The sequence below is a fragment of the Scylla paramamosain genome, chromosome 1 (genome assembly GCF_035594125.1).
Source record: "Scylla paramamosain isolate STU-SP2022 chromosome 1, ASM3559412v1, whole genome shotgun sequence".
Classification (NCBI taxonomy): Eukaryota; Metazoa; Arthropoda; class Malacostraca; order Decapoda; family Portunidae; genus Scylla; species Scylla paramamosain.
Genome location: NC_087151.1, coordinates 14,514,271 through 14,539,053, shown reverse-complemented (window position 1 = coordinate 14,539,053; position 24,783 = coordinate 14,514,271). Strand labels below are relative to the sequence as shown.

At 36.3% G+C, this 24,783-nt stretch overlaps 2 protein-coding genes across 8 annotated transcripts in view; one reads left to right on the top strand and one right to left on the bottom strand.

Moving 5' to 3' along the window:
• LOC135101223 (protein Rae1-like) overlaps positions 1-3,205 on the top strand; it is a 44,284-nt gene extending 41,079 nt beyond the window's left edge. For both annotated transcript variants that reach the window (XM_064004857.1, XM_064004865.1), the window contains exons 8-9: positions 1,739-1,933; positions 2,504-3,205. In XM_064004857.1, the coding sequence (XP_063860927.1) occupies positions 1,739-1,933; positions 2,504-2,587 (279 nt within the window). In that variant the 3' untranslated portion in view covers positions 2,588-3,205. The remainder of the gene's footprint in view (positions 1-1,738; positions 1,934-2,503) is intronic.
• LOC135101232 (zinc finger protein 830-like) overlaps positions 1,190-24,783 on the bottom strand; it is a 50,327-nt gene continuing 26,733 nt past the window's right edge. For 4 of the 6 annotated variants that reach the window (XM_064004876.1, XM_064004907.1, XM_064004917.1 and 1 more), the window contains 7 exons: positions 22,092-22,224; positions 21,679-21,802; positions 18,413-18,556; positions 17,683-17,846; positions 14,894-15,063; positions 14,503-14,644; positions 2,427-12,403 (listed from right to left, as the gene is read on the bottom strand). In XM_064004876.1, the coding sequence (XP_063860946.1) occupies positions 14,506-14,644; positions 14,894-15,063; positions 17,683-17,846; positions 18,413-18,556; positions 21,679-21,802; positions 22,092-22,224 (874 nt within the window). In that variant the 3' untranslated portion in view covers positions 2,427-12,403; positions 14,503-14,505. Of the gene's footprint in view, positions 12,404-14,498; positions 14,645-14,893; positions 15,064-17,682; positions 17,847-18,412; positions 18,557-21,678; positions 21,803-22,091; positions 22,225-24,783 lie in introns of all 6 variants that reach the window. The other 2 variants (XM_064004887.1, XM_064004897.1) reach the window with 2 other exon arrangements.

Here is a 24,783-nt window from a genome sequence, read left to right as displayed (position 1 = left end):
TCAATAAATCAAGATATTTCACAGTTCCTTTAATTTGAACAAATGGAATGATAAACATTGCTACCTATTTTTCCAATCTTAGTAAACACAGCCTCATCACTGCAGAGTACACATTTTCAAATTTTTTACCTTCTCTTTCTAAATATATTTAATTCAGAAAATGACTCCAAGCTTCTGTTGAATAATGGGTTTCTTGTGATCAGACTGCTTGGTTTGATTTATTTTTTCTTTTCTTTCTTTCTTTCTTTCTCCCAGCCTCCAATACATGGTATATTTATATTATCTATTGTTTATTATATATTATATTATATATTCCCAACTCACATGTGATTCTATTTTACTAACTGGCAAACTTAAATTTTCCTGTGAATCTTTATTATACTGGTTGCTCCAAAAGTATGTCACATTATGACACTATATCTTAATAACTATGGGGGATATCAAAACACAATTTATATTCCCTGAAAGCTAATATTTTCAAGTTACTATACTAAAAAGAAACTGAGCTCAAAAGTGCAACAAATTATCTTTTTTTATTAAGCTTTTTTTTTTTTTTTTTTTTTTTTTTTTTCAGTGTGTGTGGCAAGGGTTACATGACACATCCAAAACAATAGTCCATTTCTTTCCAAACGTGACCTAGCATAGCATTCTTGATGGTTGCCAAAATTAACAGAAGAAAACTTGACGATTATACCTTTTAAATGGTACCAGTTTCATTTTGCTTCTATCTGTAGTACTTAGAAAGTGTCATTTTCTAAGAACTCACATATCAAAAAGTACAAATGGAAACAAAATGAAACTGATGCCATTTAAAAAGGTAAAATCATCAAGTTTTCTTCAGTTAAATTTGGCAACCATCAACAACACTGCTAGGTCACGTTTGGCAAGAAATGGACTATCGTTTGGATGTGTCGTGTAACTCATGCCATGCTTGGTGAACATCTGTAGAAAAAGTTTAATAAAAAGGTAGTGTCTTGGACTTTTGAGCTCAGTTTTTAGTATAGAAACTTGAAAATATTAGCTTTCAGGGAATATAAATTGTTTTGAGATCCTCCATAGTTATTGAGATATAAAGTGTTGTAATGTGACATATACTTTTGGAACACCCTGTACATTGATAAGCTTTTAAAAAGCTTTTTTTCTTCAAGAGTTTTATCTTTATCTGCATATGTACAAGAAAACGCATTGATATATGCAACTTCTTTATTTGCTTCACCAGCCTTAATAACAATATATTAGTAGCAATCTGCTTGTCCATGACTTCTTTTCCTCACTCCATTTCATTGCAATGGCTATACAAATGGGAACAAGTAACAAAACAGAGTGAGGCAGAGTGCCCCAGAAGCAAAATATAATGATGGCCTACATGTAGCTATCAACTTGTCACCTCAATTATTTTCTATGATGCCCTCCACCTATCCCCTATTGCCTTTCATGTCAAAAATACTAGCTTATTATAAAATAAGTTAGAGGGACAAGCAATCTTGACAGCAGAGTCTATGAAGTACAGATTAAATATTATCACCATCATTTAAACAGTTTTACATTAAACCCATGCACATGATTCTCTCTCTCTCTCTCTCTCTCTCTCTCTCTCTCTCTCTCTCTCTCTCTCTCTCACTCAGTTCACCCTGTGGGTTGGTCTCTTTTCTATATAATAAACATGAAGGGAATGCTAAGCGTCAAAGCTGAGTTTGGTTCAGTTCAAGCTTTTTAATCAAGCCTTATTTTTTGACAGGTAAATGACATAAAGTTCCACCCAGTCCATGGAACACTATCCACAGTTGGTTCTGACGGCAGATTTAGTTTTTGGGACAAAGATGCTCGAACAAAGCTTAAAAATTCTGAAGCAATGGAGCAGCCAATATCCTGTTGCGCTTTCAGTCATAATGGCCAAATATTTGCTTATGCTGTATCCTATGATTGGTCAAAGGTAAGCTGAGGGTGTTTTAATATTAATTGGATATAGATATGGCTTTTCTGTTGATCAGTACCTATTTTTACATACTGAGCAGTCCACTGCAGGAGAGTTTATTAGCTAAGGAGTAACAATGAATGTGAGGTGGTCTGTTCAGAGTGCAGAGTGCAGAGTTAGATGGAAGTTATGGAAGACAAGGAAGAATGTGGAAATGTAATGCATGAAATGCCTGAGAGAGAATGGAAGATAGTGACTGCATCTAGATGGAGGCATGGAAGAATGTTCTGTCTGGCTGAAGTAAACACTTATCATTTCTGTGCTGCAGTACATACCAAGACATTGAAAAGGATGAATGAAGATGAAGAACGGTGAAGAATTTGTGATATGAATATTTAAGTAGTTGATGATACTATACATTAAGTGGTAAATGAACATATTGGAATGGAATGCAACTGTGCCTAATGGGATAGTTTGACAAGACAAATGGAATATGATTAATTTCAGCAAGTATCATTTTGTATGTTTATTTTCTGTTACAAAGAAAATCATGGAGCTTACATGTTACCAATCAAATATTTTTTCCAGGGTCACGAATATTTCAATCCGCAGAAGAAAAATTATATATTCCTGAGGTCGTGCTACGATGAACTTAAACCTCGGAGTCGTTAATGGAGACCTTACAACCTTATTTGGGTTCTTGGGTCATGCCAGCTGTTCTGCTGTTGATTCTGTTGCTGCTGCAGCTGCTGCTGCTGCTGCTGCTGCTGCTATTACTGTCTGGAAAAGCAAAATATTTGTCTTTTATTTCACTTTGTTGATATTTTCATATGACCTCTAACTGAAATTTTTGTACTGTATTTAGTTTCAGGGTTTGTCCATCAATATCAGTTTGACTTTGGGGATTTATTACTGGAGCTCAGTGTTTCAAAGACAATTAGAGGTGATGAATTTCAGTTAAAACTTTAAGTAATTTAATATTTTTGTGTCATCAGCTTTCAAGAATGCAGGAATTTCAGGGAGAAAAGTCACATCATTATTGTCTTGCTTTTTATTGCCAGTATAAAAATAAACATTCAGTTTTATTAATCTATAACATTTGTGCTACATAATTTATATAGCCTTAATCAGAGCAGAGATTTGCTGTACTTTTACTTTGATTTTGTTAAGATACTGATATGTAAGAGTAGAACATTTATAATTTTTTTTTTTTTTAGAAAAGAACTCTGGAATACAATTCAATATGTTAATTTAACAAGAAATAGCACATCTGAATAAAAAACTAATCAGTATCAGTAACCTTTTTTTTGTGAAATAGGGTTAAGCATTCATAGAAATCAACCAGGAAGTAATTTGTGCTCCTAAGAAGATAGTGTGGAAAAGATATAATTGACAGCACACTAGCAAGCAAAATATTATGGTTGGCTAGACAACAGTATTACCACAGTAGCAATGTATGGTTGGTATTTCATAATGGTAACTGTTTCATATCAGAAATATTTACAATTAATGTCCAAGCTCAATTCCTAATAACTTTTTGTGATTTTGAAAAACTATGGCAGAGTTTGAAGATATTCATTAGACAACTATATACTGTATGTGAGGAAAAAAATATTGAAAAAATAATGTAGGAAATGTGGCATTGTATGCAAGGAAGCTCATAAATGTGAAAAGTTCTACTGTGGAAACTTTCTTGGAGAAAAGATGCCTCATTATCAGTATGCATATTTAATCTGAGGGTTTCTCCATCCAAATGTTCATCATATTCAAAATGTTTTAATTAATTATATATACCCTTCCTCCAGTAGACAGCATCAAACATTGAAAGTAAGAAGGCCTCTGTGGTAAGGCACCACTTTTGCCCAAGCAGCCATTGTGTAGATCATGGTCTGAGGCACAGCCCACTTTTCAGCAATAATGACTACTTGATTGCTTCTCTCCTCTCCTCTCAATAACACATCTCTCTCTCTCTCTATCATTGACACATTATTATGTAGTCTAGATAAACAGATTATACTGTTACCTTTTCCTTTATTGCAACTTACTTATTAGTGTATTACCATTATTCATAATTTGTTATTTTATGCATTTACTGATACTTATCACTTAAAGCTATATATTTTTATTGATCTGCATTCTTACCTACTTGTGAAATAGTGTGACATTCATGTCTGCCACATATATTGTAAAAAATAATGTATGGCACTTTGTAATGTTTTTTAGCCAAAATGCTGTGTGGAGCGTGGCACTACAGTTTCCAAATCCACATTATCAATTGCATCTATTGTATTAATGTTCAGATGTAATTACCTATATACTAAACTAAGAAATTAATCTTCTTAATAGTTACACTGAGCTCTATCAAAACCAAATATGACTACATTGTAGCTTATAACAAAATCATACCTGTGTCAGCCAAACCACTTGTGTGGCTGAAGGCAAACTTTAATTCAATGTAATGCTTAACATCTTTTGGATGCTGAATCCCTCAACTGGTGTGTATAATAATATAATTGTTTATTTATGGAGACATTTCAAGTGATTTTCACATCTTGTGTTATTTTGTGTTACTATAAAACAAATTTCTGGCATCAAAAAGTTTAGGTCTCTGGTTTGGACACACACACACACACACACACACACACACACACACACACACACACACACACACACACACACACACACACACATGTGCACTATCAGCACCACACACACCCTGGCATCACATGCATACACACATGTACACCATCACCACACACACACACACCACTACTATCCATTTCAGACCATATATATATATATATATATATATATATATATATATATATATATATATATATATATATATATATATATATATATATTATTTTTTTATTTATTTTTATTTTTAATCCAACCCACTGGGTTTTTGTTTTTGGGGGGTTATTCATTTTTTGTTTATTCTTCATATTTATACATAAATCAGTTTGAATAAGCAATTAAAAAGCAATCTAAAGTGAAAAAGCTTAGAATTTTTCTTTTCATGTAGGATGGGGGACTGGTCAAGAGCAACCTAAATACAATGAAAAAGGCCCACTGAGGTGCCAGTCCCCAAACAGAGTTGTAAGTGGTAGACAGAAATTACAGGTTAAGTGTCTTGAAAGAGTTCTAGACAGAAATTACAGGTTAAGTATCTTGAAAGAGTTTAAGTCATAGAAAAGTGGAAATACAGAAGCAGGCAGGGAGTTCCAGAGTTTACCAGAGAAAGGAATGAATGATTGAGAATACTGGTTAACTCTAATGTGCATTAAAGAGGCAGACAGAACAGGGGTGAGAGAAGGAAGAGAGTCTTGTGCAGCAAGACTGCGGGAGGAGGGGAGGCATGCAGTTAGTAAGACCAGAAGAGCAGTTGGTATGAAAATGGTGGTAGAAGATAGCAAGAAATGCAACATTGCAGTAATGAGGGAGAGGCTGAAGACAGCCAGTTGGAGAAGAGGAGTAAAGATGAAAAGCTTTTGATTCCATCCTGTCTAAAAGAGCAGTATAAGTAGAACCCCCCCCCATGTATGTGAAGCATACTCCATACATGGATGGATAAGGCCCCCTGTACAGAGTTAGTTGCTTGGGGGTGGGGGGGGATAAGAAAAACTGGTAGAGACAACTCAGAACACCTAACTTCATAGAAGCTATTTTAGCTAGAGATGAGATGTGAAGTTTCCAGCTTAGATAACAAGTAAAGGACAAACTGAGGATGTTCAGTGTAGAAAAGGGGGACAGTTGAGTGTCAATGAAGAAGAGGGAATAGTTGTCTGGAAGGTTGTCAAGTTGATAGATGGAGGAATTGAGTTTTGAGGCAATGAACAATACTAAGTTTGCTCTGTCCCAATCAGAAATTTTAGAGAGATCAGAAGTCAGGCATTTTGTGACTTCCCTGTGAGATCTGTTTACTTCCTGAAGGGTTGGACATAAACAAAAAGACATGGGAAAGTGCAGGTTTGTATCCTCACCATAGGAGTGGATAGGACAAGAAGTTTGGTTTAAAAGATCACTGATGAATAATAGGAAGAGAGTATGTAACAGGACAGAACCCTGAGGAACACCACTGTTAATAGATTTAGAACAGTGACAGTCTACCACAGCAGCAATAGAATGGCCAGAAAGGAAACTAGAGATGAAGTTACAGAAAGAAGGATAGAAGCTATAGGAGGGTAGTTTGGAAATAAAAGCTTTGTGCCAGATTATCAAAAGCTTTTGATATGTTTAAGGCAACAGAAAAGTTTCACCAAAATCCCTAAAAGAGGATGACCAAGACTTAGTAAGGAAAGTCAAAAGATCACCAATAGAGTGGCCTTGATGGAACCCATACTGGTGATCAGATAGTGAAGTGATTGATGCTTCAGAATCTTCCTGCTAGGGATAGATTCAAAACTTTTGAGAGGCAGGAAATTAAAGCAATAGGATGGTAGTCTGAGGGATTAGAATGGTCATCCTTATTAAGAACAGGCTGAATGTAGGCAAACTTCCAGCAAGAAGAAAAGGCAGATATTGATAGACAGACTAGGAAGAGTATGACTGGGCAAGGTGCAAGCACAGTACTGGAGAACAATGCGGGACTCCATCAGGTCCATAAGCCTTCCAAGGGTTTGGGCCAGTGAGAATATGCATATTTTAGTGGGTAGTATGAAGTAGTCAGAGGGTGGAGGAGGAGTAGAAACAAACCATCCAAGGTAAAGTTTTTATCAAAGGTTTGAGCTAAGAGTTCAGCTTTAGATGAGATGGCAGTAGTGCCATCAGGAGGGAAAGATGAAGAAGCAAAGTTATTGGAGATGTTTTTGGTTATATGCCAGAAGTCACAAGAGGAGTTAGATCTTTAAAGACTTTGACACTATTAATGAAGCTCAGACACTTGTTTAGATAATGCTGATACAGGCTGGTCCAGTTGGACAAAGCCTATGTTAACTTGTACTGTACAGGAAATGAATGGCTCAGGCTTGACTACATTTACATTTTTTTTTATGTATATGTAGATATATACACCTTATTTATCAATATAATATAGAGCTAAATTTTGATGTTATTTATTTTTTATTTGTTTTTTGTTTTTTTTCTTTCTTTCTTTCCCTCCAACCCTGGTACAGTGTGTGTTTGATTAAAGAACTTATTCATAGCTTTGAAGGTGAGAGCCAATTAGGCATTTAGACAGATTAGATTTTACCTGATGTGACTGTGTGAAGACAACATGGGATTGGACAGCATTTCTGAACTTGTAAGTGTTGAAATCAATTTGAAGCAATTCTGGATAATGCTGCATATATCACCATTCCTTGCAAGTGATGAAAAATTATCAAAAAGACACTTTTCAATGTGCACTTTCTTATTTTATAAACTTTAACTAATTTTCAACTGTCAACATCTTTTAGTATGATGATGGAAAGCATTAAATTTGTATGACCACTGCATACTTTGTTAGGAGGTCTGTCACTTGTAGTACATGTTAGGTCAGGAATGTCAACAGGAGAGAGAAAGAAAAGGAGAGAGGGAGGGGAAAAACAGTAGTGGTGGGAGAGATGGTTAAGTGATACACATCACAACTATGTCACGTAAAACCTTTCCCTGTCCGAATGTCTACTCAGCTCCTGACAGCTCCTGTCAGCTCCTTCAAAGACAAAAGTAACCTCCTTAACCCCTAAAGGACCGGATGCAGCTATAGCCACTTAACTAAGTGGTTACAACCACTGTGATATTTATGCTAAAACAGGTACATTTTGTAAATTTTTGTAGTTCAGAGCCATATCCAATCAGGTGAAACAGATGCATGGCAGGCAAGTGACTCTCCATAACCACTGCATGTAGAGACATTTGGATGTTGTTAGAAAGAGAAAGACTTAATGTTGAGTACAAAGTCTATTTCATTCACTTTTCCACTGCAGGCTAAGTTTAAGGTGTGTGTGAATACAGACTATTTTCGACATTTAGCACTGGAGAGCCAATCCTATCGGGACGAAAATCATCACCAACACCGGTCTTTTAGGGGTTAATGAAACACACCTGGAAATGCACTGTAATGCTATAAAGTTGTGGGCAGTGTCAAAGCTATGCCAAAATGTCATACTGATCCAACAGTTTGTTTAAAAGATAACTGTGAAAAACTATACTTCATAGGGTCTGAAAAAGATAGTAGACACACACCCTCAGCACTGCTACACTCACATGCACTACGCAGTATTGTGGTTACCATGCCAAGCTCACAACCAAGAAGGCCCAAGTTTGAGCTCTGGGTGTGGCAAAACAGATAGGCATTGTTCTCCAACTCCTGATGTTTAGCCCTAGCTCAGCAAGTGAGTACAAGATGTAAGCCAAGAAGCTATGACCTCACCATTCAAGTTTGTGTGAAGTGTGTGGATGGACTCCGCCCTTCCCAAAAATCAGTCACTATGAGATCTTAAGCTCCTTCCATAGAGGATTCATTGTGTGAATGACAAGCACACAACTGTAGGTGAATTACATCCTCAGCATCACTAGACACACACACCTTATTCCATTCCCCATCTAGCTTTCTTTACAGTACTAAGCTCAAGCTAAAACTTTGACTGTCAAGTCAAAGTTTCAGCTTTCACTAGACACACACACCTTATTCTATTCCCCATCTAGCTTCTTTACTGTACCAAGCTCAAGCTAAAACTTTAACTGTCAAGTCAAAGTTTCAGCTTTAGACAAAGGAGATCTTGTTTTGTCTTCAACACTGAAGACATCTTTTGGTAGCTTCTTATGTTAAACATAACACCTGATGATCACTCAACATGGCTCAATGCTGTCTGCCTCAAGTTGACCCTTAGCTAGCAATGTCATGCTAATTACCCTAGTTCAGTCATCAAACAAAGGAGAGAAAAGTATCTGAGACAATGATAACCATATGGGAATCCTACTTTTGTTATGATAACTAATACATGAGCTATATGGCCAGCCAAATGGTGGTGATTCTAATGATCACTTTTTGTATTTCTGGCTATATAGTGTCAGATGTGAGGAAATTTATCATACTGGGCATGTGCGCATGCGCGCGTACACACACACACACACACACACACACACACACACACACACATTCAGTCAATTTAAAAGGCAGTACCCATTATACATAAAGACAAATGAGTACCATTTCCTCAACTGTCACAGTGCTCCTAAGTTCAGTTCCTGCCTCAATTACATTCCTGATACACATGCATGCATCCTTATTAAGTATGAATTACTTATGTACAGACTTAGTTATGGGGCATTTCAGGCATCTCACATTAGAAGGGCCACTTCTACCCAAATAAAGAAGTGAGAAAAATGTGCTCTAAGTTTGGCAAACTTCTGAAAACCATAACTTCCTTATTATATATGCTATAACAATGAGCTTGGTCTCAAAATAACCTCTTGACAATCAAAATCATGATGGCCACAAAGAATGTTTTAGGCTTTTTTTTTCACATCTTTTGCAAATTATGTTATAGTTTCGGAAGTTCACTGAATACTCTCTGAATACTGAGCAAAATAATGATAATCTGCGAATATTGGAATATAAGACACACAATAACAATATTAACAATAGCATAAAGTGGAAAAATGGTGAAGAAACTGGGCAATGACTTAAGGCCTCTCATCCAGTTACTAATACACAACAGAAAAGCTGGGAGCATCCTTTCTGTCTCAACAAAGACACCAACACAAAAGGAATTAATTCTGAATTTTCCGAATTATAACTAACTCACCCTGGAAAGGCAGCCCTTCTAACATGGAATATTGCTCAACAGTGTTGTGCCTGCATTGATGGTCAACTAGACCAAAACTATTCTCATTGTATAAATTTTCAACCTTACTGATGGTACATTCACTCACTCCTGGGTGAAAGCTAAATATGTTATACACAGTTTTCTCAGTTTTGGTCAGGGTGGTGCAAGTAGCCCTTCTAATACGGGACACCTCATTTATAGAGCAAGCTAGTGCATTTTTATATGTGAAGGTATCTATTACCTGATGCTTGCACATACAGGTCCATTGTATATCCATGATATATCTGATAAAATGAGTAAGTAGTGTTTGAATATATCTTTAAATGTTATGAATATAAAGCAAATTGCTGAGTAAACTGCTATCAAAACATAAAACTTTAACTGGTTTGAAAACTGCAGTTCAATGCTAAGAGATGCAACATCTGAAACAAATGGACTTGTATGGATTCACAGTAAGAAACAGAGTTGGAAGCTGCATGTAGTGTGGGAAATGGATGGTCTAGGAGTATGAATGGAAGATTGCTTATCACCAAAAAAGAATATTCATAGAATCACAAAATGATTATACAGCCTTTACAATAATGTGATGGAGGCTTTTAATCACATATACATATAATAACATTGGGTAACAGATTGCATAATATGAGACTGGTTAATATATTGCATAATATGAGACAAGCCCATTAGCAGTAGTGTATTAACTCCCCTTGAAAAAGCACATAAACAAAGCTAGGAAACCGAAAATTAATTACGAACAAAGGCACAAATGATAGAGATGTAAGTTAATTATTTACAATACAGATAAGAGCAAGAGATGTTTAAAGAAGTGATAAAGTTATGCTGATCACAACTCCCAAACTACAGGCCATATGAAAGCCAGGGCCCATATTCTACATAATGCTTATGGTCAACCCTAGCTAACCATCATAGCTAACAAACTTTATAACTGTTAGTCTTATGGCCATCAGAAGTCATCGGTCATATCTCAAGTCGTCATCTGCCACTGGAACGCATGCTCACAATTTGTCAACTTTAAATTTATGGAATGAAATAGGTTTTTGACATTATTCTTGGATTTAAATTGTTTTGACTTCATATTATGTCTTTTGGGAAAATTAGACAGTGTATCTAATCAAAAGAAACATGATATATAAGGAGAAGATTATGGCTGACAGCCTGACACACATAGGCCACACAAGGCAAGGTCTAGGAAAACTGATCGTACCGCTCCTGGCAATTATTTATAATAATACTTTATTGCCTCAAAAAGGACATTATTTACTCATAGTTACTAATATTTATTGTTATATTTATAATTAAAAACAGCTGGGGATCTTGTTATGGTATGTACGGCCATGTTGTCATGATGATGACAGACTTCTGACAGTCATAAGTGGTGCTCAGATAGGATGAATCCTGTCATTGCATTTTATGACTGATAATAAGGTTATAATAAGAAAAATAAAAATTAAATGTGAAAATAGGATAGACTAAGTGTGTAGTTTGTATGATGAGGCATCCCACATACAGCAAAAAATAAGAAATATGACAAACTGGTGAGGAAAGCATCAAGATCAAATGGAATATTGGGCAGGATATCAAAGAAATGCAGTGAACAGCTTGCAGAGGAAGTACATTGTACACTTGTAACTTTCCTGCATGATGGCAAGGTTCCTCAAGACTGGAAAGGAGCCAACAGATATCCTGATGCATAAGAGGTGATAAAGAAGATCCACTAAATTATGTAGATCATTAATGAAAGGTAAACTGTGAAGAATAAATGGACTGAGTATCTGGTGGGGACCAAAACTTTGAATGTCTGTTTGGTGTTAGAAAAGGAAGACTACGAGTATGTGCTATGAACCAATTATGCTTCAGCTCAAGTGAAAATTCTAATTCAAGAAGCAGGTAGATGGGCAGAGTGTATATACCTGGACATAAAAGAAATAAAAAAAAAAAAGTTTTTGCCAAAGCAGCTCACAAGAACTTACTCTGAAAAATTAAAAACACAGGAGTGAACGATGGTCTCCAGAAATGGACTTTAAAGAACAGAGAAATGAGGATAGTTATTAGAAATCAGAAATCTGAATGGTACAGTGTTGAGCAGAGCTCTGCAAGGGTCCATTCTGGCACCAGTAATGGTTGCAATATATAAAACACATACAGTGGAACCTTGGTTACCAAACGTCTGCCTTTCCAAACAACTCAGCTTTAGAACAAAAATTTTAACTCAATTGTTTTGGTTGCTGTACCATAATTCGGTTTTTGAAGAAAGTTACTTGATTTCAGATACTGCCATTTATTGCTAATTTATAGTTTCTATAAATATTTCCTTTGCTTTTATATATTTGGAAAAGAGACACAGAGGGTAAGACAGTAATTCAATCTTCGAAATAAGTTAAATGTGATCCCACTGAAAAACTTCGATGTAAACAAACAAGCTTCAGTGCTCAGGAGTAATCCCAAGCTTCCTGTGGCTCTCTCTATCACCTACAATGCCCTCACTACTGTACAAATGCATTTCCCAGTAGCAATGTCTAAGTGTTATGATCACATTCATTTTGGCGGTTAGCGAGTTGCTCCTCTCTGTGTCATTCTGCATGGTCTAAACAATATCTTTTGATGAGTTATGTATCACTAAGTTCATTCAATACATCCTTTCTAGATAAAAAAAATTTCTAAGTTGGAGATGTTGTGGAGTGGCCATCTTAGCAGTGGGAGCATCGGCCATTACCTGCAAAGACATGGTGGATGGGTGTCTGAGAATGGACTAATCTATTTTACATTGATTCCTATGGCGAAAATCGTTTTGGTTTTTTAACATTTCTGATTTTGAATGGTATTCAGGAACTAATAAAGTAAAAAAACTGAGGTTCCACAATATATATATATATATATATATATATATATATATATATATATATATATATATATATATATATATATATATATATATATATATATATATATATATATATATATATATATATATATATATACACTGGAAGGGATAAGTATAGGATGGGCAGCTTGTTTGAAGATAATGAGAAGCTATTGATGAAAATGAAAAATTACCAAGATTGTGGAACATTAAAGAGAGATGTAGACAGGATAAGGGGAAAAGAAATATAAATGGCAAATGGAACTAAACCTCAAAAAGTGAATGTGCAAAAAGATTTTAGAAAAAGCAGCAGCAGATGCATGTATGATTATAAGATTGGAACTGAAGTGTCGTCTGCAAAGTTATGGCAAAGGAGTGATATTTTCAAACTGGTGTCATCTGCAAAGTTACAGCAAAGGAATGATATTTTCAAACAGCTTATTACCACAGAAACATGTAGGCAAAATGATAGATGAAACTCATACCTTTAAAGAAATATGAGTGACATTTACTTATCTGGATGAAGAGATCAGGAGGAAGGTTAACGGTCTCAATTACACATCCAAGGCTTGAACATGCAGCAGAGGTGTGCCCACCTCATGAGAAAAAGGAAACCAGGAAGAGTAGAGAAAGCAGCAACCAAAATAGTGCCTAATATGAAGAGAGACTGTCTAAGCTGCACCCAACCTTAGAAAGGAGAAGGGAGAGAGGAAATTTTATTGCAATGTTCAGTGTGAAGGGAATGGAATAACTAGATAGAGGGGACCTGTGTGGCCATGAGATGTGGAAGAAAGCTGAAGAGGATCAACCACTTGTAGGAGAAAGATTAAGAAGCACAGCTTTCCCACAGAAGTACAAATGCCTGGAGTAACCTGGATGAGAGTGGTCTACACAATAGTAAGTATTTATGATGAAGGAAAATTTGGATACCAGTAGATATGGAGATGGGACAGTATGAACACAGCATTTTTTTTGTATGCCACAACTAGTAAAACTAGGTAAATTTAACCCCTTCCACTACACAAACCTATTATACAAATGTAAAACTACTGTCTACAGGTCTATAGGTAAGGTAATCCTACATTGCAGAACACTGCAAGATCATACAGAAAAGGCAAACAAACTAACAACTAATAAAAAATAATACTGCACAACTATTTTAGTTTAACAAAATGATAAATAACAAGATTTTTGAGAATTTCCTTTGTTTTGGTAAAATTGTTCCTAGGTTAATAAAAAAAAAATCTCTGCATTTCAGACATGTCTAAGACATATTAGAATTAAAGGAATACTGAAACAGTGAATACATGTCTAAGAGGCAGATAAAAAAAATGTTTGAAAAATCTTTGTCTTAAATGCCAAAAGAAGGCACTAAGAACTTCTATACTTTTCCCTTTTTTTTTGTCACCTTTAAATAATTATTTAATCTAACTTCTTAAAAATGAAGCTGATGATAAAAAGCTACATCTAACACTGGAAATATCAACCACTCTATCCAAGAAAAGTCTCACCTCTATATATTATACTCAATCATGAAAGGAAAAATGTTATGCAATGCCAAAGATCAAGGAAAAACCTAATATTGCAATAGCATAACAAAGTTAATCCAATATTGCTGAATCAAGCTAAAGATTCTTGGGCTGTCATTATTCCTCACCCTCACCACAACAACAGGTAAGACTCCTTAAGATACAGGTGCATTCCCTCTCTGTTCATGACACAATCAAGGTACTGATATTTATAGTGGTGTCTACTATGAAGAATTGCTGATGATCAAGTTATGAGGCTGGTGCAGCTAAGAAATTATATAATGCACCTTATTGCCCAGAGCTCTTTGCACACAAACACACATACACATCTTGTATTCAACAAATTAAGGCTAGTACAAGAAATATGTAGCACTAAGAAAAACTAACAGCAAATAATAAGTAAAAAAAAATATAGATACTTGCAAATTAAATTAGAGAATTTTTTGTCCTCCATATGACAGGTGCAAATTCCTCGTCACTTGAATCTTCACTGTCGCCAGAACCTGCACGCATGTTTCCCCTGTCCTGTAGCTGAGTTGTCTTCTTTTTATCAAGTTCTACAACTCTGAGGAGAAAAAGTCAGAGGCATTATGACTTCATACAGATATTTAGCTGCTTGATGAAATCATATAAAGTAGCACATCAAAGTCTTTATTTTATTTTTCCATGAAATTACATTTCATATTTTGCTAATTCACTGATCATCTCAAAGTCTGGCATTACAATTTTCTGCCAATATTTCATTGCCAAATGAACTGCTTAAGAAACATCAAATCTTGTTCCATAAGACTGTTTTTCATTGAATATTACTTACTTTTCTAAACAAGCAATTTGTTCATTTGCTTGTTCAATTTGTGTTGCAAGGGCTGCTTCCTCCTTATCTTCCTCAATAATGGTGCGGCTCTCCTGTTCTGCAGCTGAGACTTCCCTCATGAAGGACAGCCACTCCTCTGCATCTTTGTCCTTATATTCTACATTGCGGGCCTGGAAATTAAAATGATGACTTGGAATCATTGCATCCCAATCATAAACTGTCTTAAATATTTCTGTACTAAGAATAAAGCAAACAGAAGCCCAGGAATCTATGAAAATGTTTCTTTAGAATTTCTCTGTAACAAAACAGACAAAATAGAACAAACATTCACACAACTGATACTCTTGGGAGTTCTGGCATGCTAAATACTTAAATTACTTTATCAGTGGAACAAAACTTATAAGCAATTTTCTCAAACCAATTATAAAATTCATAAAAGAAGAATGACTGCAAATATTTATGTTAAAATAATACTTACTCAAACTATACTGTTATTCCATATAACTTGTGTTACCTTTTATATTCAACAGCAATTCAGACGATTCCTGACAGCAAAAGCAAGTTCATCACACAATTTAATAATAGAGTTAGGACACAAAGACAATGTTGAACCAAGTTTGAAAAGCTCTACTTACCTAACTAACATTTATTTGTCATTAAGACAAATAATAGTAATAAAATACAATCAAGATTTAATTCCAGTTCACCATTAAGTCACAGTATTTTCTTCCAACAAAACTTTTTTTTTATGTAAAAGGAATGCCAGCCAAGGTATATATAAAAAAAAATAAAAATGAGATGGCGGTAGTCCAAAGCGGTAGTCAAAAACTGGAGGATAAGTGTCTTGAAACCTCCCTCTTGAAAGAATTCAAGTCACAGGAAGGTGGAAATACAGAAGCAGGCAGGGAGTTCCACAGTTTACCAGAGAAAGGGATGAATAACTGAGAATACTGGTTAACTCCTACATTAGAGAGGTGGACAGAATAGGTGTGAGAGAAAGAAGAAAGTCTCAAGCAGCAAGGCCATGGGAGGAGGGGAGGCATGCAGTTAGCAAGATCAGAAGAGCAGTTAGCATGAAAATAGCAGTAGAAGATGGCAAGAGATGCAACATTGCGGTGATGAAAAAAGAGGCTGAAGACAGTCAGTTAGACGAGAAAAGTTGATGAGACGAAAAGCTTTTGATTCCACCCTGTCTAGAAGAGCGGTATGAGTGGAACCCACCCCCCAAACATGTGAAGCATACTCCATACCTGGACAGATAAGGCCCCTGTACAGAGCTAGCAGCTGGAAGGGTGAGAAAAACTGGCAGAGACATCTCAGAACACCTAACTTCATAGAAGCTGTTTTAGCTAGAGATGAAATGTGAAGTCTCCAGCTTAGTTTATAAGTAAAGGACAGACCAAGGACATTCAGTGTAGAAGAGAGGGACAGTTGAGTGTCATTAAAGAAGAGGGGATAGTCTGGAAGGTTGTGTCGAGTTGATAGATGGAGGAATTGAGTTTATGAGGTAATATTGCCCTGCCCCAATCACAAATTTTAGAGAGATCAGAAGTCAGGTGTTCTGTGGCTTCCTTATGTGAACTGTTTACTTCCTGAAGGGTTAGACATCTATGAAAAGACGTGGAAAAATACAGGGTGGTATCATCAGCATAACTGTTAGCAAAGTCAGTAATTTATTTATATCTATGTCTAAGATTTTTTACTTATTCACTTTTCTGTCTCACCTTACTGATACAAGAATCATCCAAGAGCTATATTTGTTCTGTTATTCTTTTCATTAATAAGCTCTCTGAAAATCTGCTGTCTGCTTTCTCTCCAAACTGGCATTTTTTGACTTCTTCAAGAATGTGACTTGACCTCCAGCACTGTATATTCACACTGTATATATGGCATTCAGCGGCATATATTTACACTGGCAATTTTTTAAAAAATCACTGTGGCCATATTTTGACAGGGAGGCTTTTCATACTTTGTCAGGATACTTTCTATACCTTTGCCCTTCCCCACTCAATGACCACTACTTCCCCACCAAGCCTGAAGGCATGCCGAGAGTACGGGTCCCATTCCTGACCTGACCACAGTACAAGGAGGATGTCTTTAGAGTATCTAAAATGTGTGAAATGTTTTGTAAATAGTATATAAAATTAAAAAAGCCTCAATAGCATAAGTATTTCATCATGTAAGAAACAATTAAAAAGAAGTAACATAAAACATGTATTTTGGTGACTTGTAAACTGCCTCACAAGTGAATAAAATGCCTAAAATTGTTGTGTACATGTGTTATCTATTTCCAGTTACTTATTTTTATGATATCTGTTGAAAAAACTTATGTTGAAAATATTTTTGTGTCAAAACACAAAACCTCCAACTTTGCATACATGTAGCTTGGCTCATAGGCTAACACATCCCCTCATAATTTGTGTATGACCTCTACATACTCCAATCTCCTGCAAACCACCCCTGGTGCATGCAAGTCTACAAGATGTAACACTCCAAGCACTGGAAACTTCCGCCACCTAAAAATCATGGAAATTATAAAAGGCAAATAGCTAAATGTATCAACTATGTGTTTTCTAATCATTCAACACACTTTTCAGAAAAAGAAAATCAAAATTTGCTTGGCACCAGGGGGAAAGTTTTTGTGAAAAACATTTGGCACCCAAAGGGTTAAAGTACCTGTCCCATGAATGTCAAGACACTATTTCTTGGTTTGTCTTGTGGTTTTCATCCATCTCTTAGGCATTTATAGAAAATAAATATGGAAAAAAATAATTAACATATAATTTTACCTTAGCATCTGCCACTGGGTCATCAAAGAAGCCTTCAGGTAAAGCTTCACTTGTATTAGGCTTTGGAGGATGCTTTGGTTTTGGTGGCTTTTCATTGTAAATTGACTCCCCTTCCTGTGGCACAGATGAGGTCCTTTCAGAGTCAAAGAAGCCCTCAGGAACACCTGTCAGGAAAGAAATGATGTTATCACCATTTTCTGCAGTCCTTTGTTCAAACATAATATAATAAAATGGATATGAGAGAGAGAGAGAGAGAGAGAGAGAGAGAGAGAGAGAGAGAGAGAGAGAGAGAGAGAGAGAGAGAGAGAGAGAGAGAGAGAGAGAGAGAGAGAGAGAGAGAGAGAGAGAGAGAGAGAGAGAAAGCAAATAAACAAACAGACTGAAAAGTTATGCATTAGACATTACACCAGATTCTTTGAAGTTGTTCTACTCCTAGACTTGTACATTCTTTATCCTACTTCTCCAGAAACTGTTACATCCTGAGCCTGAAATAGGTAAAAGGAAATGGTAAAAGTGAATAAATAATATGTGTGATGTGTGGACAGCACGCCACCAAAGGCAATCTCACACCTCACTTCTACCAAAGTTGTACCATCCTCTGCTAACAATGAGTACAATTATGAAGAAAGAAAAATTCAGCAGTAATCCTTGGTGCAAGCACACTGTAATATTACATCAAGTTTTGTTACAATTACATGAAGATCCTTTACATGTTCATAATCACACCTACCATTTGGATGAGCTTCTGTGTGCCCATTTTCTGTTTTAACTTCAGGCAATGATGGCTGTTCTTCTTGTGGAGGTGGCACTTCATTTGGCTTCTCATCTCCGCTTTCATCAGAAGAAGAATATGTGGTAACTTTTTTAAGAATTCCTGTGGTAAGAAGAAAATACTGACAATAACTCTAATCTAATTGCTATGTACAACTACTGCTGCTGAGAGTAACTATTCTCTTTGACTAGTCCTGAGAAAACTACTGCACTATCTAACCTACCCCACAACTAATAATAAAACCCACCCTTCATAAATTTTTCAGTCTACAGTGGAAAATCTGAGCTTTATTGTCAACTTAACATGCACAATAGTGTGAATTTTTAATCTGTAACCCCAAAATATGTTATCTAACATCATCTCTTACCCCGAGGTAGTTACCATTAATGGCCTCACTCAGACAAACCACCATCAATACATAACCCCAAATTTGTCATCTGACATCTCTTACACTGAGGTAGTTACAATTACTGGCCTCACTCAGACAAACCAACATCAACATTCTCCCTCTCTCTCTCTCTCTCTCTCTCTCTCTCTCTCTCTCTCTCTCTCTCTCTCTCTCTCTCTCTCTCTCTCTCTCTCTCTCTCCAACCACAATACTGGAGCTCATTATTAGTTGTGTGAATAGTAGGTTAGCTGAACAGTATCATGCTATAATATCAACATATGTATATTGTAACATTCATGGGAGTCCCCTCCCAACTCCTATACCCACAAACAAACATCCAACACTCACCTGGCACCTAATCAAAAACATCCCATACTTTGCTTCCTCATCTTTCCCTCCTTTATTTCAACCTCATGGCACCACAGCCATCCCATCTATTTCTAAAGCTGAACTCTTCGCTCAAACCTTTGCTAATAACTCTACCTTGGATGATTCAGCACTTATTCCTCCCTCTCCTGCACCCTCTGACCACTTCATACTACTCATTAAGATCCTTCGCAGTGATGTTTTCCATGCCCTCGCTGGCCTACACCATTGGAAGGCTTATAGACCTGATGGAGTCCCTCCTATTGTTCTCCAAAACTGTACCTTCGTGCTTGCACCCTGCCTAGTCAAGCTCTTCCAACTCAGCCTATCAACATCTACCTTTCCTTCTTGCTGAAAGTTTGCCTCCATGCAGCCTGTTCCTAAAAAAGGGTGACCATTCTAATCCCTCAAATTACCATCCTATTGCTTTATTTCATGCATATCTAGAGTTTTTTTAATCTATCCTCAACAGGAAGATTCTTAAACATCAATCACTTCACAACCCTCTATCTGATTGCCAGTATGGGTTCCATCAAGGCCACTCTGATGATCTGACTTCCCTTACTGAGTCTTGGTTATCCTCTTTTACAGATTTTTGGTGAAACTTTTGCTGTTGCCTTAGACATATCAAAAGCTTTTGATAGAGTATGGCACAAAGCTTTGGTTTCCAAACTATCCTCCTACCATGCCTATCCTTCTCTCTGTAACTTCATCTCAAGTTTCTGACCACTCTATTGCTGCTGTGGTAGACAGTCACAGTTCTCCCAAATCTATTAACAGTGGTGTTCCTCAGGGTTCTGTCCTGTCACCCACCCTCTTCTTATTATTCATTAATGCTCTTCTAAACCAAACTTCTTGTCTTATCCAGTCCTAAGCTGCACTTTTCCACATCTTTTCATAGACATCCAATCCTTCAAGAAGTAAACAGCTCACACAGGGAAGCCACAGAATACCTGACTTCTGATCTCTAAAATTTCTGACTGGGGAAGAGCAAATTATTGTTCAATGCCTCAAAAACTCAATTCCTCCATCTATCACCACAACACAACCTTCCAGACAACTATCCCCTCTTCTTCAATAACACTGTCCTTATCTTCTATGCTGAACATCCTTGGTCTGTTCTTTACTCATAATCCAAACTGGAAATTTCACATCTCATCTCTTGGTAAAACAACTTCTATGAAGTTAGATGTTCTGAGTCATCTCCACCAGTTTTTCTCACTCCCCCTCCCTGCTGTTAACTCTGTACAGCACTCTTATCTGTCCATGTATGGAGTATGTTTCACATGGATTGGGGGGGAAATTCCACTCATACTGCTATTTTAGACATGTTGAAATCAAAAGCTTTTTGTCTTATCAACTACTCTCCTCTAACTGACTGTCTTCAGCGTCTTTTTTCATCACTGGAATGTTGCATCACTTGCTATCTTCTACCACTATTTTCACACTAACTATTTTTCTCATCTTCCTAACTGCATGCCTGCCCTCCTCCTGTAGCCTTGTTGCACAAGATTTTCTTCTTTCTCTCACCTCTATTCTGTCTGCCCCTCTAATGCAAGAGTTAACCAGTATTCTCAATCATTCCTTCCTTTCTTTGGTAAACTGTGGAACTCCCTGTCTGCTTTTCTATTTCCATCTTCCTGTGACTTGAATTCCTTCAAAAGGCATGTTTAAAGACACTGTAATTTTTTACTACCGATTCAATTCTGTTCAGGGTCTGGCACCAAAATGGGAGTTTTTTTATTACAGTAAAACCTCCATAAACTAAACTATATGGGACAAGGTGGCTGACAATTTATCTGAAATTTCAGTTTATCCAACAATACACATTTTTGGCAGGTTTCTATGTACATAAACATGTACATTTATTGCTATTTACAGCATATTTGTTAGCACATTATAGCCACATTATATGCCCCATGATAGATATTTACAACATATTTTGTTATTACACACTGTTCACAACACATTAACTGGGGGTGCATTCAGTTGGGCAACTCAGGTTACCCAGGACACCCAATTCTCAACTGAATGTTCTCTTTGCATTCAGTTGGGCCACTCAGGCAACTCAGGTTACCCAGGCTGCCTGAGTCAAAGTACTGAATGCAGGCCTGGTCACTTAAGAGCTCACTTAATTGTACACAACACACAGGTCACGTAAGAGTTAACATAATATTATGCACTGTACTATTAGTGTACTTTTGCTTGTTACTCAGTTGCCATAAGGATGTTTGGGTTATCCAATATTCAGCTTACTTGGGTTCGGTTTGGAGAAGTTTTACTGTACAATTTTGTTACTCTTGTTCAGTGTCCCTCCTGCATTTAAAAAAAAAAAAAAAAAAATTCCAGCTTATTTACCAATCACCTAACAGTAGCTCATTATGTTACTACAATGAGCTAAAATAAAAAATGCATATTACATAAATCTAAGATCAAAGTGATCACTTTGCAAACAAATCTGAAGGCTGACCTTTGGGTTTAGATGGAGCTGATTTTTTGTTGTGTGAATGGGTATCAGGTGATGCTGGCCTCTTCCGACTCTCTCCTTCTCTTGGGACTCTGCTGCTGGTGGTACTGGTGCTTATAGTATTAAGCTGCAATGAAGAATCAATGCCAATAATGACTAGAGCTACAAACAATGTTAGAAAGCATCAAAATAACAATCATCACAGGAATTAACTATAACTCTTCTTAGTTCATGCTAACAACATAAAAATTTCAACAAAATTTGTTCTACTGCACCATATTTAATTTTCACATCATAAGAAAAATATCTCAATTCAGATACAGTCCAAACAATGTCATCATCAACAACTGCTTGCACAACAGAAATAAATATACAACTTTATAAATAATACATAAACCTTATGAAATGAAACTAACCTGCTGCTGCTTTTTTTTGAGAGCTGCCAGATTCTCCTGATGAGACCGTTTGTTGACATGTGCCTGCCAAATAATGGCACTCTTCACTGTTGTCCCACATACCACACACATCAACTGTCCACGGCTATTGTATCTACAATCCTTGGTTAAGTGAACAATATCAAAAGATTCAGACTGTTAAAAAGGAAAAAAAAAGTCCACCTAAGGATTTAACCATTTCTTCACCATTTGCAAAATCAAATAATGTGATAAAAATAAATTATTCAATACAGGGCATGATTCAATTATCTTCAGTTTCATATCTAAACGACATATTTTGTATCAATAAAGACAAAACCCAGCAGTTTAGTATATTTCATGGTCATGTCTGTGTATTAGCACCACTAAAAATGTTAGCTGGCTCCTTTTAAAATTTACTGTCAACTATATAAAAGCTAATTTCATTACATTTCACACATTTTTCTTGATCTTAACAACTAATTTCAACATTAAAAAAAAATGATAAAAATTTAAAATTTAAAAAAAAAGTTAGTATAATTAAATCTTTAATAATGAAGTGTCAATGTGATTATTTAGTGGAAACCCAAGCCCACAAAGTGGACCAGTTCCACTGTCCACAACTTCCTACTCCCCCTTTCACATTTATCCACCAAAGATTTTTTTTTTATTTCTTACTTTTAAAGTCATCATTTTCTAGTTTTACTGCATATTCAGTGCTTTACATAGAAAAGTTAAACTTTTGAATTAAAGTATTTCAAATTTCTCTGACTTTTTTTTAAATAACTTAATCGCTAAATCTCAAGTCTCTTCATTAGAGAAAATAGATATTTTGCTTTAGCCAAGGCTATGTTTCACTGAAATTGACACAATCTCAGTTGTGTGTGTGACACACACACAACTGAGATTTCATAGATTAAGAAATCTTGTTTTATGGTAGTATGGTTTGTTAAAGTATTTATGTTTTAATGCATTTTTTTTTTTTATATACAGAATCACCATCTTATCCAATTAAAATCTATTTTCATGTTTTACGACTGATATATATATATATATATATATATATATATATATATATATATATATATATATATATATATATATATATATATATATATATATATATATATATATATTTTTATTTATTTATTTTTTTTTTCCCCATGAAACCACATAACATACTGTACAGCAGTTATCTGAATTTAGTGCTTGCTTTCCTCTGAAAGTCTGACATTAAACTGCTGAATCACAAAACTCAAATACTGTATTAAAATATTTGAGTATTTGTTTCAATTTTAGTGCTTTGGGAGAAAAGTCTTCCATGTTTCTTCCCATTCATTTAACAACCAACCAGCCTTTAGATATCTGTATCTTAGTTGTTTTTTTTTTTTTATCAGCACATACATACATACTCATATATACACTTATACACATATACAAGAGCTGTTCAATGAGTTCTTGGCCTAACCCAGAAGCTGCTTATATGCGGGAAAGGGTGGAAGTCAGAGAGTGCCAGATCAAGGGAAAAAGGGGATGGGGCAAAAATTCAGAGCCACAGGACACTACTTTGTTCAAGGTCACCATGCTCTTGTGCACAGGAGCATTGTCCTGCAAGAGAACACTTCAGGTCACTTTCCCTGGGGTTTCTCATGCAGAGCCTTCCAAAGTGTTCCCAGTATGTCAATATAGTATGATCTGTTAATGCTGCAACAATAGTCCAAGAAGTCCATGAGGAGGATCCCTTCAGTGTCCCAGAATAGTCACCATGACCCTCTGGAATTACTTTTTTTTACCTTTTTTGGTCCCACCCACTAAATAAGCTGCCCTAGTTGTTTTTATCTTCACCCCCTCTCCCCTTTTGAGCACCAAGTTGGGAGTGGTATTGTTTGAAAGATTAGAAAGTAATGAACATCATGCTACAGTTAAATTTACACTAGCCCCTTCAAGGAAGTGTAGCAACCAAAATTAGCAGTGTCATTGCTGTTAGTAGCGTGTGGGAGATAGGGCAAGACATGGCAAGTCATCCCCGTCTCTCCTGTACATCCCCCTCCCACAGCCAAGAGGGACCAATCATGTGTTTCCATTTCCATGCTAGTTGGTGATCAGCACTCACAGAGATCAGATGTATGTGAGTAGAGGCAAGGCAAGGCATGGAGACAGAGAGGGGGAATACAGATAAGAGGGCTTTTAGTTTAATCATACATTATTTTCTTAGTGAAGCTGTAGCCCCTGCAGGTATAGGGGAGCAATAGGAGCCTCTGTAAGCCTGCCTGTGTTGTGTCCCCCTGGACTTGATAGAAATATTATCACCATCTCCCTGGCTTTGTTCGAGTATCTGGTGTAGTGGAGAGTTTGCTGGATCTCCCTTTTTGTCTGTGGGCTGCACGTTCTTGTGTCTGTAATATTTTTGTTATGTTAAATGCTACTGGGTTTTATAGTTCTTTTAAAGCCAGTGGACCCAGAGGATTATAAATTCTCTGCTGGGCAGTGAGGTTTATTCCCTATTCAGGCCCTGCCAGCTTGTGGGTGGTAGAGGACTATCTTCCCAGGGGCTGTAAATGACATCAATCTGCAGGAGGGTATAATAGTCTGTGGGCATGGGAAGCCTGTCTTGTGGGAGGTTGCTCACAGATTATTACACAACTCTTAGGTGTGTGTCCTTTGTCATAACTGTCCCTTCCTAGAATGTGGCTTA